Genomic DNA, 17,724 nt, shown 5'->3' on the forward strand with positions numbered 1-17,724 from the left:
GCCCCAGACACGCTGACTAGTGACACCCGTCTGGCTCCCTGCCTCCTGTTCCTAGCACCCTTAGCTCATGGCTCTAGCCAGGGTGACCGCTATGTCCTGGACCCTTGCAAACCCTGGCCCCGCAACCCACCTGCGCCTGGTCCCCCTGCTCCAGTCTGCTTCCTTGCCTCTTCCTGACCCCCTGGGCTGTGGCCACCTGTATCCGGACCATGCTCCTGTCACCTGCCCTCTTCATCTCAGGGTCCCGGCCTGCAGTCTCCACTAAGACCTACATCCCAGCTTCAATGCCATTTGCCAGGCCCCTTCCTTCAGCCTCGCAGGGTTTCCAAGCCACACTGCAGCACTGGCTGCGGAGCCATTAGGACGAATGGTGCCAGCAAGATGCCATGAAGCACGACCAAGTGCTTCCCCTCCTGTCGTCTCTCCGTGAAACTACCATGCTCCCTTCTTCCATCCATTTCCAGGTCTCTGGGTGGCAGCTGTCTGGCCCCCAATGCACCTGCTCATACTTCTCTTGCTGATACCCCACAGAGGGTCTGTCCCGTTGCTGTCACAGGGAGAGGCTGCATGTACTCTCTGGTCACCCTCTGGCATGTGCATCATCTAGAGCTGCATTGAGCCTCTCCAGGACTCTCTGCCGCTCTCCAGACATTGCTCTGTGGTGTGCTGGGATGAGTGCCAGCCAGACTGGCTGCTCTCACGTGTGCCAGGTATTCCCTCATCGGCTTTCAGTGCTGGTTCTAGGTCCTCCTTATTAAATAAAGGGAAAAAATCCAGCCAGAAGAGCTGGTCTGAAGAGGGGCCAGCGAGCTGTACAGCAGCTGTTCTGCAGAGGCCGCATCAGCACAGCGGTGCTGCCCAGGGCACTTACGCAGCCTCGGCCCCATGGGGAAGGGGATGAGAGGATCCAGACAAAGGCAGACGCCTCTAACCGGTGCATACCTCCTTCCCCAGTACCTGCCCCTGCTGCGCCCATGGCTTCATTCCCCTACTACAGCTCCCCACCTCCTCAGTACCAGCTCACTGGAGTCACCCCGGGTGCCACAGCCCAGGGACCCCAGGAGGAAGGGCTGGATTTAGCCCTGAGGGTCCAACCCTCCTTGCTGGATTTATTTTGCTACTACAAATGTTTCCCTGGGCAGCTCAGGCTCTCAGCCACCCCTGGGGCAGCAGCAGCCCCTTGGCACTCCTCCGGGCTCAGCAGAAGCCCGTCTTGTTCACTCCCCACCCAGAGCCACGCTGGCCGACTGCGTCTCCTCCACAGATCAGTCTGTCCAGGAAGGTCCCTGGCACTTCCAGCTGGAACCAGCAAGCCTCACCCTCCAAGATACTTCCCCTCCAGCCCAACACGGGCAAAAGCTGGAGGGAGAGAGGGGGGCATTGCACAGCCCTGGCCGGCTCAGGCCCTGATGGACTGTGCAGAGAAGCCAACCGGAGGGGCCCTTCTCTCCTCCGCTGAGGACGCCATAGCTATGGCCAGGCCCCCTCCCCATAACCTTCCCATGGCCGTGCTCGTAGCTTGAGCTCGCCCTGATCTCCACCAAGCAACCACCGAGACTGATGGAGTCACCGTGTTATACTCAAGCCTTGTGATAAGCATGAAAGAAATCTGAGAGTGACCAAAATCACCTCTCTCCACCCTCCCCCTAATGGGACGGTTTCAGATGGCTCCATAACGCTCCTGAGCGCTCAGGGACCACGTGGCCATGGGCTGCTCCTGGCAGCGCTCCAGGTCCAATCCCCCCAGGCAGGGGGACGCTGCCAGGGCCAGAGCTGGGCCCTGCACCTGCCCACCTTGATGCGGTCGATGTTGGGGCCGCTCATGCTGCCGCTGCGGTCGACAAGGAAGAGGATCTCCCGAGTGATGGTCTGGAGGTCGGTGGGGAAGCTGCCCACCTCCGGGCAGAAGTTCAGCATCAGCACCGGGTTGTGGAAGATGTCTTTGTGGAACCGCTTCTGAACAAAGGCCACCTACAAGCAGAAGTGGGGGGACGGGTAAGCTCTGCCAGCCCTCCTCCCCTTCCCACAAGCTTTGGGGGGCTCCTCCTTGCACAGAGTCCCCGGCCTCCAACCCCGCATGCACCAAGCCCTGCACTGGAATTGCCTACTCCTCTGATGCTCCAGCCTTTCCCCGCCTGTGCCTCAGTCCTTTAGCTGGCCCCTTCCCTGGACTGTCCTGCCAAAGACCCCCGGGGCAGGTCACCTGTCTCTCCCCGTCGCTGTCCCTCTTGGCAACTCGAACGTAGTCCCGGCGGCTCCGGATGTGCGCCTCGTACTCCTGGTACGTCATCGTGCCCTCCTCGATGACGAGGTGGGGGTGATGAGGCTCTGGGAACAAGGACAGACACTCGGAGTGGTCTGTGGCACCCACCCAGCAGCCCTTCGTCCGCTGAACTAAGCATTTAAAGGGGAAAGCAGCTGAGAAGTGAGGTGCTAGAAGGGGAGCCTGGGCCACAGGAGCCCTGCCCTTTGCAAGCGTGCCGCAGGACAGAAAGGGCCCTCCCGAGGCTGTTCAAAGCCAGGCAAATGGAAAACAATCTGCAGTACCAGCCACGTCTTCATGTGGGGGAGCCTGGGACAACTCCACCCCAATGCTTCCAGCAGGGAAAGGCACAGAGCCAAGCCCGTGCTGCTCAACCTTCCAGCCCCAGGGCTCGATGAGTGGCACAGAGTTGGTCCACGGGCGAGATCCAGCCATGGAGCAATCCCATGGGCCAGCTCCAGCTGTGGAGCAATCCCACATGCCAGATGGGGCCACAGCCAGGCTCCACGTGCTGGAACCAGCTGCAGAGCCATCTGGCACCCGGAGCCGTATCACGCGGCCTCGAGGACTCCCTAGGGACTGGGTAACATGGCCTCCTGGCCCAGATTCAGCTCAAGAGCTGGAAGTGAAGATGGCTGAGCTCAGCGGTCGGGAGCTCTCCCTGTTGTTACCATCCCTGCTGCCTTCTCCGCAGCACCCCCTGGAACTGCAGCTGCCCGGACCTCTCTACAGCCCCCGTTCCCACCCCGCTCCCAGCGGTGCCCCCTGCCAAGGGAAGCCTTGTGCTCCCCAAAGTCAGCATCGCCTGCATTTCCCTTGCCTCAATCCCTGCGCTCGAGCTCTGGGCTTCTGGTTGGAAGCAGCTGAACCGTGGGTGGCAGGGCTCCTCTTACCGCAGGGGTACAGAATAATCTCCAGATTCCGGTCACAGCAGTGACCCTCCGCCAAGGTCACACAGATGGTGGAGGCCGAGCTGGCGTAGGGGTTGGCATCAGCCCGGAGGGCGTGCGACGGGCTCTCCAAACCTGCAGAACGAATGAGCGGCAGGAGTCATGGACGCTGCAGGTACCAAGGGGTGCAGGGAGAGACGGGGGGAAGTCTTCCAGCCCGGCCTCTGGATCAGCACTTTGGTTGTACTCCTGCCACGCTGACAGCCTGGACACATGGCATGTCTACACTGGTGTAAGCAGCCTTCACGGTAACCTACTTCACTCTGGAGTAGAAGCACCCCGGGAAAATCCGGGGCAACTCCACTGGGGTAAGCTCAACTGGTCCAGCGTTATCCTGGGGGCGTCTCTAAGCAAACCGGCTATTGCCTGCTGTCTTGCCACCTAACGATAAGGTGTTGCAACAGCCTCCTGCTGCCTTCAGCTACCCCAGAGGAGCTGCTCCTGGGTCTGCTTTGGGTCCCAATGTCATTTCCACTGAAGTCCAAGGCAGATGGTGGGAACGTGTCGTGTCACGTGGCTGGGCCCTCGGGCCCTGCTGAAGGAGTCGCGGCTCCCCCCTGTTGTGCCAATCCATTCTCTGACCTGCAACCTTCAGGTCCTCTGCTCTCCACCTCCAGGAGCCGGGCAGGAGCATGCGGCATGACAGTAAAACGCACAATAATGGCACGAAAAGAACACTGTCGTCTCAGCAATTGAGGATGGAGATGTTTGGAAGCACCAGTGCATCTACATGTTGCTACTCCCTGCCCGCCCCCAGTCCCCGAGTATCCTGCTGCAGGGTTTTGTCCCATGACAACGTGCTATGTCTTCCCCAGGGGATGCCTTCCTTGTTCAGTGAAGTCACTGCTTGCTCCAGGGGCTGGTCCTAGGTTTGATTTATCATCATTCATCACACACCATTTAAACCCTGCACCAAATCCAGAAGGTATCAGTGACCTCCCAGGTAGTCAGCTAATCACTCATCTGCTCTCACCAGCAAAGTGCTCCATAGTCTTTCATTATTTAATCTTCACAGCACCCCTGTGAGCGGAGGTGAGGCAAACTGAAGCATGGAGAGGGGGCAGCCAAACTTGTCCGATATAGCTACTATTTTACGTGTTTGTGCCATAGGTTTCTCTGCCGCCCTTCCCAAAAAAGCCTTGGGGCATATGACAATAAAAGACCAGCGTTCATAAATACAGAATAAGACATGAAAACGAGATGGTACAGCAAGACAAGCCGCCTCCAAGCCCCCAAATTCCCAGGCCGCTCACCCCCACTCCTTCTGCTTCCCTGGCTCTGACCACGGCCCCCCACCCCTTCGGCCTCACTTCTCAACCCACACTCACTATCTCCAAGGAGAATACAGTACCACCACTTTTTCCCCATCCCCTATTTTCCCTCCCACCCCTGTGACAACTCTGAAATTCATGCTAAGCTGGGGCCTACACTCAACAGTTAATATACAAATACCGATGCTGATTGCCTAGGGCAAGATGCGAGTTTGCAGCTAGTGCTTCTGAGAAGAAATAATGAGGTATCACTTCCAATTCATCTTACTATATTTGTGATGGTTTTAAGCAGGCTCCCCTAGTTGTCTGGGATGTAGCCGTGTGAAATGTTCATCCTTGATTAATTAGTATGGTGAATATTTCTTTTGCAATTCACTCATGTTATGTGCAGGAGGAGTCATTCTCCGTAGGGGACAGATGGCTCCTCCTGATTTACTTCTGTTTTGTCTGGGGGTTCCCTTGATTTTCCAAGGGCACTCTTCAAAACCTTGCGTTTTGCCTGGTCGTTAATCAGTTCCTTGATACGTTACAAACTTCCTAGTAATTCATTCAAGTTGGAATTTTCTGATAACCAGTAACGAGCAGTTTGATTAACAGGATGTTCCTGTCAGCTCTTGCTGGGGACTCGCTCTTGATTTACACAACTACAAGAATGCTTTGAAGATGCTGAGCTAAAGGGGATCAGAAGAGGAACGACCCAGCTAATGGGGCACATGCTTCAAGAATGAAAGATCTCTCTGGCAAGAACTGCTGCCGCGCCCCAGCCCTCTCGAGAAGCTGGAAGAAAAAGGCCGGCTCTTTTGTCGCCTGTTTGATTCATAGATGTAGGGTTGAAAGAGACCTGAGCAGATCATCAAGTCCGACCCCCTGCCATGGCAGGAAAGAGTACTGGGCTTATATGACCCCCACTAAGTTAAGCTCATATGACCCCAGCTAGGTAGTTATCAAGCCTCCTTTTAAAGACCCCTAAAGTAGGACCCCTAAGGTTTGATGAGAAATTATCATGTTATAGAGAAATACTGGACTTTGCTTTGGTTTGGGCTCATTTAACTTGTAGTAAATACAGGTACTCCTCGCTTAACATTGTCCCAGTTAACGGTGTTTCGTTATTACGTCGCTGATCCATTTGAGAACACGCTCATTTAAAGTTGCCCAACGATCGGTGATAATGTTGCTTGGCCGCTGCTTGCTAGTAGGTAACTCCTGGGACATAATTGGAGTCGCTTAACATCGTTTTGCTTCGAGTCGCATTTTCCAAGAACGTAACTACGGCGTTAAGCGAGGAATAGCTGTAAAGCCTTTTTGTCATTTATCGAACGAGGTGTCGTGTCAATCCTTTAAGACTAGTCCGAGATCCCATTTCATTACTTCATCCCCTGCCAGGAGGTCTCCCCACACCTCGCTGCCCTTCCCCAGGCCATATCTCCCCCTCTCACACAGGGGCTGTGGCTCTCCCCAGCACCTGCTCTTCCTCCCCGTCCTCCCAAGGAAGTGCATCATTCAATTAAAACTAATTAGAAAAAGCAATACAGACCCTGCACCCCCTTCCCCATCTCTGTCCCTACCAAAGGGCAATGGCAAAGGGCACCCATGAGCAATCTCAGCTGCACAACCTGAGGGCCTGATTCTCTGGAGGACGTAAGGGTTTTTATAACGCTTTAACTGCTCCAAGAGCAGCTCCTGTGCCGTGAAGCTGTGGGCACTCAGCAAGGCTGCACATCTTCCAGGTGTTTCACACGGGGCAGCCAGGGAACAACTGGATTTGAGTGACTTATCTGGAAGCCCACAGGAATATGAAGCCGAGGTAGAACCCAACCCTCCAGGCTTCCCTACCTGGGAGCCCATCCGTCCTCCTCCGGCAGTCTCCCACTCAGTTCATTTTTATGCCTCCCTACTCCCGTAACACATGTGGCAGGGACTGACACACCCAGCCTCATGCAACAGCCCTGAGGCATCCCCCGAGTGCAATCCCCGCTGGGTGCTGTGGAAAACACTAGCACCGGTGCAATAAAAGACTGCACCATAATGCACGGCACCACTGGGGGTGGAAGGAAGGCTGCAAACTGAGCATGGGCAACACCGCACTTCCCCCCCACCCTGCTCCTGGCTGGTCCAAGAGGAACTCAGCCCACAGCAGGCTCCAGCATGGTCGAAGTCTGGCAAAGCTGGAAGCAGCAGCTTCTAATGGATGGTGTTAAGCAACTGTAAGTGCAAGGAGTACTACCACTCGCTCTGCCTGTGCAAGCTGGTCCATGCGCAGGGAGGGAGAGAGATGGAGCACACTCCTCTGCCCCAACCCCCAGCCCCCGCCCAACCCCAAGCTGTCCTGCAGGACTGCCCAGTGCTAAACGATGGCTGCGGGTCCACATGTCTGCAGTAGCTGCCACGTGAGCTCGAGGGGGGACGTGGGGCCTGGGTTTGGCTAAGGCACACCCTGAGAAGCAAGCGCTGCTAGGCAAAGGGGTGTCATCAACCAGGTGGGAGAAACCTTTTCCCCCTCCTTTCAGCGGGGTGCAAGTGTGCTCACTGGCACGTACACACACACGTATACACACTCCTGCTGGCACAAGTGCTTGCACGGACGTGCGCGGCTGCCTGAGCACACCTGGCTCCATGCCCTCGCAAACACTTGCATTCAGGTGCCTGTTCTGTGTGCACGCCAAAGCAAACAGATGCGCACCCCCTTGTGCTCACATCTGTGCTCACAGCCCTCCCCACCCACACAGCCGCACGCGCGGGGGCTCACGCTCTCATGGGGCCCCAGCTTTCCGAGAGGGAGTGCTAAGGTACTAGGCTTCATGGAAGGAGGCGGCATCCTGGGAGGAGATGTGGGGGAGAGGAGGGCGGGAGCTGACGGGAAGGGCCAGGAAAGGAGCTCTAGGCACAGGGGCAGCACGGAGAGGCCCTCGGCCCCTCTCGCTAAGCCAGCGCCCTCCCTTTTCACCCTGCAGCCTGCCCAGACGCGGCCTCCACCGAGCAAGCCACTGTCTAGTCATCACCCTGTGCCATGCTCAACCCCCAGCCCCAGCAGCTTGGAGAGGCAGAGATGAGTTTCCTCGAGCCACAGGAAGAACCGCAGGGATGTTCACAGCCCAGCTGGGATCCCTGAGGACTCAGGGAGGGAGGAGCCGGCCAGCAAACTGATGCAGCATCTCAGAGGCAGATGGGCCCCGAGCCAACGCTAATGGTATTAGTTCTGCTAACCTCTCCAGCACCCGCTCCACTCTCTGCAATTCACTCCCATCACCCGTCTGCCCCAGCACTTCCTCTCCCTGCAGCCATCCCTCATGTCTCTAAGGGGAGGGTATCGACTAAGCTATAAAGAGCCAGGCTTTTACCGCTGGCGCGAGTGGCGGAGAGCCCATCATAGGTGAAATGAGTTGACAGGTCTCAGCCATAAATCCATGATGTTCAGAGGCATGTGGGCAGCTGTAGGCAGCCCAGCCAGCATCTCTCAATGCCCTGAGACTCCTCCTGCTTTGCCTCACTCAGGAACCGCACCGAGAGATGGTAATTAATTCTTGCTGCTCTTCTGTCGTAGCCATAGCCTGTTAGTCCTACCTTAGACCCAAAGGAAGCGAGTGTAACGCTCCAGCCAGGGTGTTGTACCATCGGCGAAGAACCCAGAACAGCCCTGAGAAGAAGACACCCAAGGAGGGTGCGTGGTGGGGTGTTTTAGGGCAGGGCAAGACTGCCACTGGCCCACAGTGTGGCTTTTATAAGCTAAATCTGGGCTGTGTCTTGTGTCAGATTTAGACCCGGCCTGTAGCAGAGCAGGATGCCATCAGACAAGGGCCTTGGGGAAGGAGGAACCATGTTAGCACGAGTCCCTTGGCTCTGGCAGGATTATGTCGTATTAGTTCAAACCCCCACCCTTTAATTTATGTCCCATAGATTGGAACAGGATGGGGGGTGCTGAGGAAAACCAGAAGAAGAGGGCTTGGAGGAGGGATAAAACCTAGGTTGGTCCTAGGGTACCAGAAGAAAATTCATTTGGCAATGAAGTTCATTGGTATAGAGTCATAGAGAAGTCAGGCTGCAAGGGACCTGGTCCAGTCCCCTGCCCCAGACAGGATTGTCCCTCTCCAAACTATGCCATACACATCCATCATCTAAACTCTTCGTAAAACTACTGTCAACCCTGACACAACACGAGACATCGCACCTGAACCTGCCACAGGTAAAGCCAGGGAACCACAGCAGTCAATGTCCTGTTTCTATAAAAGGTTGTTAATGTACACGTGAGCGATCCCAGGGAGAGGCCATTCCCCCCCGACAGAGGAAGGCAACACCCTCACAGTCCGTACAACAGGACCGCGGGGTACAATTCCTTCCTGACCCAAAATACGGTCTGACCATGAGCAGAGGGGCAAGACCCTTTAGCCAGAAACCTCCTGCAGAAGCACCGGCACAGCGCGGTCCTGAGGGGCACTAGCTGGGCTGTGGGGAGCAGGCAGGGCCAGCTCCTGCCCATGCTCTTGTCAACTGACCTTTAGCTTTCACAACCCCCCATGAAAACCAAGGGACAACTGAGCCCACCGGCAACACCAGCCTCATACCTGCCAACAAACAGGGCCCCTTGACCAGCAGCTCAAAGGTGAACTCGTAGGGGAAGGGGTTGTAGACCGGGCCCCTGAAGACATCGGTGATCTCGGGAGGTGCTGTGAACGACTGCTCGCTCCGCGGGCTGGGGGCTCCAAAGCAGCTGGTGGGACTGAAACCAGACACAAGGCACAGTCACACTCTGCCGGGGAGGCCTCCCCGGGGGAAGGCCCATTTGCCTCTGCAGTGCAGCAGCCTGCAGACACCCCTTCAGTCCAAGCAGCCTCCACCCCAGTCTTGCCACAGGCTCCCAGGCATGTCTGTCCCCTCCTCCTGATACCCAGGGATGTCCGCTTGGCTTCAATGTATGCACACCCAGGTTCCTCAAGCCACTGGAGCTCCACAATGCCTCGGGACGGGAACATGGAGGCTCCTCTTCCACCCCAGCTCCCTCCCATGCTACTTCTTGGGGAGCTTACGGTCAGCCCCAGGCTTATCCAGGAGACTGGGGACGTCCACTACTCTTGAAACCCAAGCACACCTCCCCGGTGTGGCACCGTGCTCAGACCTGGTGAAGTGGAGTTACCCACAGAACCAGCCCTCTGGTCTTCATCCTCGCCCCAGGGCCCCGCTTGCTCTCCCAGCCCACTCTGGGACCTCCTCACTCAACCCCTGGGATGGCATAGACTCTGAGAAAGCCATGAAAATCACCATAGGGCCAACCTGTCGTCACACAAGCCTCCGGGCTCGCTCTCACATTCAGGGATGCACACGACGAGGGGTGTGAGGATGGAAGGGAAGGGGATGTGGAGCGCACCATCTGGCCGGGTCGCCAGCTCCTGGCTGCTGCTGAAGACTATGGTCAGGGTCTCCGAAGGCCGGATGGGGCCCATGCTGATGATGAAAGTGGAGCGGTCTAAATCTTCATCCAGAATCAGATGGCCTGGGCAGGAAAGGAACAAGAAGGAGTCAAGAGGCAGCTTCCAGTGAGAGCCCTGAGCTGCTGCTAGCAGACACAGGCTGGTAGCAGGATGGGGCTAAGATCAAGGGTATTCATTAGACTAAGAGCTGTCAGGCATGGCACAGATGCATAAGCAGGCATGGTCCCTGCCCCTAGTCACAGATGATATGGGGCTGGCACCATTAGCACCCTTCCTAGAGGTTCAGACCAGCCTGGAGGGAGGTCATCACTGAAGGGTCTGACAAAGAGAAGGTGGGGAAGCTTGGGACAGGGAGCAGAAAGCAGGGGGAAATGGGGGCAGAAGTGCAGACTGGGCTGATAAAGCAGGGTCCTGGAACTAGGTGGGGAAGGTAAGGAACTGCCCACGAGGGATCCCACCAGAGAACCGCGCAGGCCAAGGGGCAGGAGAGGAGGGGAGAGGTGAGCTGTAGGGGACAAGATGGACTATGCGAGAAGCCAAAGGGGAGAGGAGGGCACAGTCGCATCAGGAGGTGACAAGGGGCAAAGGGCCAGGGGGTAGGAAAGAAGGGATGGATTCTGAAGATACTCTAGAGCAGGAACTGAAAGGGCCTCTTAATAGGCTGAATGGCAGGAGAAGACAGACTGAAAGGCCCTGAAGATGATCCTAGACGAGAACAAGGATGTGCTTGTCTGCCACGGGAAGGCAGGAGGGAGCTGTGTGATTTTAAGAGAACACCTGGAGAACAGGCTGAAAAACACGGAGCTTAAGACAGACAAGGCTCTTTGGGGAAATCTGGTATCTTTTATTAGACCAACTCAAATGGTTGGACAAAAATTATTCTTATCAAGCTTTTGAGCATAAATGCCCTTCGTCAGGCTGAGGAAGTGTCTGTAGATGGTCTGTGCTCTTCCTGGATGGAGTGGTAAAGCAGCCAGAGGCTGGTACGTAAGACAGAGGATTCAGGAGATGCTGGGCAGGCAGCCAGAGACGCAGCCTTAAACATCCCGGAGATTCAAAAGCCTCCAGGGGAGAGCACGAAGGAGCGGCTAGAGATAGGAAGGGCAGCAGGACTGAACTGAGAGGCAGATGCTCAGGTGGGAGAAGCAGTAGTGAACAGGGGTAAAAAGGCGAGGGGTGGGAGAGGGGAGAAAAGGGAGGGCAGACAGAGGAGACGATTAGTGAAGTGAACCCAAACCGCAACGGCGGGATGAAGAGGCAGACAACTGGGCTGAAGGCATGCAAGGCAGGGTCGGGGCAGAAGACCTCGGGGCTGGTGGACCGGTATGGCATTCGCAGGCGAAGGACACGAGCGAGACGGCATCACGGGGAGGCTCTATCAGCTCATGCCTGCCATCTGGGAGGACGAAACCAGCCAAGAGAGGGGCTGAAAGGAATCCTTTCTTCAGGAGCGGGTTCAGGGGAATCGACCCTCAGCCCCTGCCAAGCCAACACTGGGCTGCTGGTATAAGAGGGATCAACCCGGCATTGACAGTCCAGCCCTGGGAGAGCAGATCCCGGGAGCAATACGACAGATATAATCTATCACCCTCCCAGCCCCGACAGGACTGGTCTCACCTCCAGGGCCTGTCCAGACTGGGAGAGATCACTTTCATTCATAAGGGCAAACCTCGAAAGGGGCAGAGTTTCCCTTGGCAGCATCCAGACGTGGGCAGGCTGCCTCCGAGCTTTGCTGACCGACACCAGGCTGGGAGCTCAGGAGCAGAGGCTCTGGTCAGCTTTCCAGCATGTCTGACTCCCAGTCGTGCTGGTCTTCCCTTCCCCGGGGGTCTGACACCCCCGGCCGAGACCCCGAAGTGAAGGGTAACCTTCCAGCCCTCAGGGGAAGCCCCTGATTTCCATCTGTCCGAATTTGAGCTGAGCCACCCTCAGCTGTGACATCCCTGCAGCCACCCCCGTGTCGCGCCACTGCAGGGCGACGCTGTCCAGCCCCCCACGCTTACCATTGGCGCAGCGCAGCGGCTGGCCCAGACCGGGGCTGCATTCGGCGCAGCAATCCTCCGCGTGGCGCCGGTTCTGGATCTGGAAGGTGACGCTCCTGCCTCCCGTCTCGGCTTCAAAACCCGCGACGACCTCGGACTCCTCCAGAGGATAGATGAACACCCCTGCAGGGCGCAGAAAGGACTCTGAGGCCGGGCGCTCCGCAGCGCCCAAAAGTGCCTGAGAACAGATGCAACCTCAGCCTCTGCATCCCCCACCCTGCAGCACGGAGTGAGGCCGCTCGTCACTGCAGACTCCGCTTTAGCACTCGGGAAGGTCGTGGGGAGCGACGGCTCATGTTCAGCCACAGAGCAACAGCAAGGACCCCCAAGGGTCCCCCCTTGGTGGGTCCGCCGAGGACCACAGAGCCTCCTGTGTCTTATCTCTGCCCTGAAGGACCCCCACCCACCGTTCCATCCAGAGCCCTTCTGCTGAGCCTCTGAGTGAAGAGAGCCAAGCCTGACGGCAGACACCAAACCCAGACAGAGACCCACAAAGTCACAGCACCAGCAGAGCCACCGAACAGGAGCGACTTTCAGTCACTACGGTGGGGAGGACAGACTGGAGCTGCGGATTAAAGGTTGGTTTCTTCCCTTCTGAACTAGCTAGTCCTCCACCGAGGGATTTCCAGCTTTCAGCCAGGACAGGCCAGGGCAGTTAGAAAACAGCTCCAGATCCATTTAAATGTCTATTTAAGGCACCAAAGAGTGCCTGCTTTTTAAAACAAAGCAGCTTGGCCCTTTGTCGCCTTGTTGAAAGCTATCTGGATCACAGCCTTCTGGATGCCTACCAGGAAAGTCCACCTCTGCCTACATCTGTGCTGTGTTGGGTTTGGGAAAGATCCTTCTGCTGACACCATCAAGTCCTGGCTTAACTGTGTGTATTCCACTGTCTCTTACTGGAAGCTGCTGGTTTTGGTTCTGTCTCTCTCAGTCCCCTCTAACAGCTGGCCTCATCAGCCCTTGTTAGCTCACCATGTAGAGGCTGGAGCTTCAGGCTAGGGACAGACATTACACATAAACCAGTTTAAGTGACCAGAAACTGGTTTCAGCTTGTAACAGAACAGACCTTGAGTGCACATAAACCAGTTTGAAAATGGCCAAAACCAGTTTGAGATAAACCTGGTTGAATGTAGTATCAGACTTAACTGATTTAGGTTAAACCGGTTTATGTAATGTCTGTCCCAGACCCCTTCCTGGCTTAACTTAAACCAGAGTCCCCCAGCATCCCAGATGCTTTGCAGCCCTGGGTGGGGCTCTCTGCTCCAGGGAGCTGGGCTGGCCTCTCCCCTCTGCTCCCTGGCTGGAGCTCCAGCAGAGATAACAGGCACAGCAGCATCTGCCCAGCTTCCCCATGCCACCCCAACACCCCCCCACCTCCCCCGCTCCCTGCTCAAGCAGGGATTCCCCGCTCCCCTGTCCCAGAGCATGGACCATAGCCAGTATGTGGTATGCCAGCTAATGCCAAGAGGTGTCTGTGTAAAGCAGACAGGACAAAGGCAGACAGGACAGTGTCTACTTAGGGCTTTTTGGAGCTAATCAACAGGTAGCTGGTAATGTCCCTTCATTCCTTCCTTGGAAAAAGCTGTTTAAGAGCTTGAACTAATATGAGAGGTTTTTGCTTTGCTGATGGGCTCATAAATGCTGTTATCAACTTGCTGCTGAGCTGGTCAAGAGCAGCAAGGGGGGTGGGGGGAACCCCTCCCTAGTCAGAGCATCCTACCAGGGCCTAGCCAAACCCCCGCCCCCCTCAGCTCAGCATTGCAGAAGGGAAGGGAGGGCTGCTCTAGTGCCCCCTTACCCCCAACTTCTAGCCTGAGCTACTGTAGGCATGTGCCTGCATTTCTTCAGTTCAGAGGGGATGTCTGTATGGTTACAAACCAGTTCAGCCTAGCCAGGTTAGACTAACCTGCAAAGATTGAGTCAGTTCAGACTCAGGCTTTTTGAATGTCTGTCCCTAGCCTCAGAGACCAGGGCTGAGTGGATGGGAGGGTGCTCCATACTGAAGTGGGCTGGCTGTTAGCTGCATCTCCTGGGTCTCAGCTGGGAACAGCAGCCTGCTTAGTCCCAGAAACACATCTTACCTTCCACGGGCTCCTCCTCAGGGTTGATGTAAGTAAGGTGGGCAGTGAGTCCCAGGGAGTACCCATTGGCACAGGCCTTCACACATGAGTTCTTCAGAGGGAGAGCTGTCCAGGTAGATGGTGAGTATAAGCCTGGCATGGTCTCTAGATACAGTTACAGAGCGGTGCCAGCTGCGACTGCAAAGAGCGGGTGAGAAAAACAAAAGCAAGCATGGGATCCTGGAGACAAGAGGTGGAGATAAGGCTGCACACTGACTTCAGCTACGGGGAGAAGATGCCCCCATGTCTTCCACGTCCACTCCAGAGGCTGCTTCCTCACCCGACCTCGTCTGTCTCTCACCTCATCTCCCTCCCTTCCAGCTTCTCTGACTCTCATCTCACCCTTTCCAATCTACCTAAAGCACTGCTGCCGGATCCCTCCTCCTGTCCCACTGCTCCACTCCCCATCTGAAGGCCACCCCGACCTCACCAGCTTTCTGCATCGCACATTTCCCATCCAAGACCTTCACTCTCATGATCATGCAGACGTTTCCGCTGCCCTTTCTCCCTGCTCCCTTCCAAGCCTCCACCATAGTTTCATTTCTGTATCTCTCGCATCTCCACACCTCTGCCCGGAGCCATCTTGCTCCGCCCCTACATCAAACCATTACTTTCGGTGCCTTCTAATCCTTCAAAAGAACTGTTTCAAGAAACAGCTTTCAATAATGAATTTGGGGGGTTCATCTGCCCCTCTCCCCTTCTCTCAGCGCTCACAATAGGATATGTCTGTACCTGAACTTTATTCTTCAGCATTTGTGCTCGGCCTGCTGGTTCTTTACAAAGTTATACTGTGTAGCTCATGGGTGGGGAGCTAAAGAAGACAGCCCCACAATAGCAGGTGCTCAGGGAAAGCTCATTTACCATAATAGCCATAGAATTCAATTAACTGAGATGCCAGACAGGGAAAAGCCTTCCCCTGCACTCAATAGAAAATCAAAAACAAATCCCAGTGCCAGTTGCCTTTGGAAACAGATTCAGAGTCCAGCTCCTGGGCCTGATTCTTTGCATGGTTAGACCAAACGACAGGGCACTCATACTACGTTTCTGTTTATTTTTCCATGCAACGGTTGAGCATTTTCCAGTGAAACCCACGTCAGAGCCTAAGAACCTCCCAAAAGCCTCCAAAGACACTGAAGGCACAGGAGGATTTATTCCAGACTATGGAGCATCCCTGGGTGGCCCAAGCACCCCCTTCTACCCATAGGGACTAGACTGTCACAAGTGACAAAGCCATGCCTGGGTTTCATAGCAGCGTGTCTTCTCTTCCCACGTCCATCCACCACCCACAAAAGTAACCAGGGTAATTTATGAACAAGGGAGGGGGGAAAAACCCCCAGAGTCACTAGGACAAGACAGGGATGGGAGTGTTTGCTGAGGGATTAATAATTTACAGTAAGGTCAACACGCAATCTGAGCACTGTGAAGAAGGGAAGGAATGGGAGGGAGGGAGATGCAACCCCAAATAATGTGCAAGGACACTTGCAGTCCATGGGCAGACCCTGCAGGTCCCTGCTGATCACAGCAGATCCCAGGCCATGCCTACTTGCTACCTGGGGTCACTCACTAGAACGGGGACAGAGTCCAAAGGCCTGGATGCCAACCCATTCCTTCGGTCACCAACCATGGTCACCGACCATGAGAAATGTCCAAAACTATTGCTAGGGCTAAAATCCCCGGGATTTCCAGAGATAGATGTGAGATGTAATGGTCTCCAACCTGGCACCTCAACACGCAGGTGGGAGGGTAGCCTGCTCCTTCTTGCACCAATAAGTCTTGCAGAGAGGGACTACCTGATCCCTCCTTTCATCCCCATGCCTCCTTCCCTTACGAAGAGGGATCACCGGGTCCTGAAGGATTCTGGCTCTGAGCTCCCCTGCAGCTGTGAGCTGCTGGATCCCTTCTCCCCATCCCATCTCCACGGGGGAAAGAGTTCAGGTTCCACATTTCACACTCCTCATTTGCTGCAGTGTTTGTTGGGCCCAATCTACCTGAATGTCTCCTCCTACTGATCAGTCTCCAGCCTCCCCTTTCCCCCCAACCCAGTCCACTTAAAACACTTTTCGTTAAACTTTTGGATGAGCCACAACACATCTTCCCTGCAGATAGACTGTGCAGATCCCTCTTCTCTGCACACACTATGGTGTCCGTGCCCACCCAACTTGATCGATGCCCCACTTCAACCCTAGCTGAGAAACACCCAAGTGTAGACTGGATACAGAGATCCCCAAATTACTAACACTTCCTGAATATTTAGCTGTTCTTGGTGGTACAGGCTAAGCAGAAAGGGCAAGGCCAGATGGAAGAGCAGCACCTGGTTTCATCTTGCTCTGGTGGCCTTCATCTCGGGAGCAGCTTATGAGACAGTCTGTAACTTAGGACTCCACAACCCTGAGATTATGGGCTGAGGATGCATCTGCCCAATGCAGTTGGAAAATGGAAGAATAATGGAGGCAAACCTGGGATTGAGTCAGTCGCTGTCAAGGGAGATGATGCCAGGGAGCTATACAGACAAGAACCAGCCAAGCAAGCAGACCGCAAAAATACAGATGAAAAAATAATGTTATTGCTGTGATACTACCTACCCATCCCAAAGATCCAGGGGACTCATGCCTGGACCAGGAGGCTGAAACTCGGCAGTCCAGCTCTGGCTGTGAATCCACTAAAGTGAGAAGCTGAGGGTATGATTCCTGGTGCGTGCCCAGGGATTACATCCTGGCTCTATTGAAGCCAATGGCAAAGCTCCCATTCACTTCAATGGGGCCAGGATTGCACCCCTAAAGTGTAGGTCAAACTGCATTCAAGGGCTGGGAGCAAATCCTGTCTCTGCAGGGCTGCTTTGTGCTCAGCTGGCATTGACTGGGCATTGCTATAGGGTGAATACACGGATTACACTGCAGCTTGCAGAGGCAGCTCTAGACCATGGTGGGCCTGAAAGCCAGCAGCTGGAGGGGAGTTCTTATCGATCAGTATGACAGATAAAAGGAGCTAAGATTGGAAGAGACCAGTCCAGGATAGGGGCCTCTCCATGCCACACAGCCCGAGCTCCATCTGAAAACTGGTCAGGCCATTTTGCCCCCACTGCTCCTTCGGGGAGGTGATTTCATGCTCACAGGGCTCTGGCGGTTCAAAACCTTCCTTTTATTTCCAACCTAGATTTATTTCCTATCCGTTTACCCCCATTTGTTCTTGTGCTAATATTGTCCTTGAGCTTAAACATTTCTTGTCTCTCCCTGGTGTTTACCCCAATGTATTTATAGGCAGCAATCTCAGCCTCTGCTTTGCCAGGCTAAACAAGCCAAGCTCTGTTAATCCCTCCAGTGACACAGGCTCTTCATCCCCTCATCACCCTAGCAGCCTGTAGCTGCACCTGTCCTGAGCGCAAATTCATCTCTTTTAAACGCCATATTCCAAAGGGGCTCTTGCAAGGCACAGGAACAGTAATAGTACAACTCCCCTTTTCTCTACTGGAAATACCTTCTCTGATGCATTTAAGGATCGCAGTTGCCTGTCTCACAGCTGCATCACATCACCAAGTCCTACCAATGGATGAGCTCCCAGATGGCAGCAGAAGTCCCCACACCTCAAAAAGGATATAAAAGAACTGGAGAAGTTACTGAGAAAGGCACCGAGGATGATGAGTGGCATGGGGGGGGGG

At 55.2% G+C, this 17,724-nt stretch overlaps 1 protein-coding gene across 2 annotated transcripts in view; it reads right to left on the minus strand.

The window, feature by feature from the left end:
• Nucleotides 1-17,724, minus strand: part of VWA5B2 (von Willebrand factor A domain containing 5B2) — a 38,300-nt gene that overhangs the window by 15,096 nt on the left and 5,480 nt on the right. Inside the window, exons 2-8 of one of the 2 annotated variants that reach the window (XM_019503395.1) lie at nt 14,031-14,207; nt 11,911-12,072; nt 9,750-9,969; nt 9,044-9,198; nt 3,157-3,288; nt 2,204-2,328; nt 1,795-1,971 (exon numbers count right to left, since the gene is read on the minus strand). In XM_019503395.1, coding sequence (XP_019358940.1) covers nt 1,795-1,971; nt 2,204-2,328; nt 3,157-3,288; nt 9,044-9,198; nt 9,750-9,969; nt 11,911-12,072; nt 14,031-14,169 — 1,110 coding nt within the window. In that variant the 5' untranslated portion in view covers nt 14,170-14,207. Of the gene's footprint in view, nt 1-1,794; nt 1,972-2,203; nt 2,329-3,156; nt 3,289-9,043; nt 9,199-9,737; nt 9,970-11,910; nt 12,073-14,030; nt 14,208-17,724 lie in introns of both variants that reach the window. The other variant, XM_019503394.1, reaches the window with a different exon arrangement.

Source organism: Gavialis gangeticus, unplaced genomic scaffold (assembly GCF_001723915.1).
Source record: "Gavialis gangeticus isolate Ggan-Ray unplaced genomic scaffold, GavGan_comp1, whole genome shotgun sequence".
Taxonomy (NCBI): domain Eukaryota; kingdom Metazoa; phylum Chordata; order Crocodylia; family Gavialidae; genus Gavialis; species Gavialis gangeticus.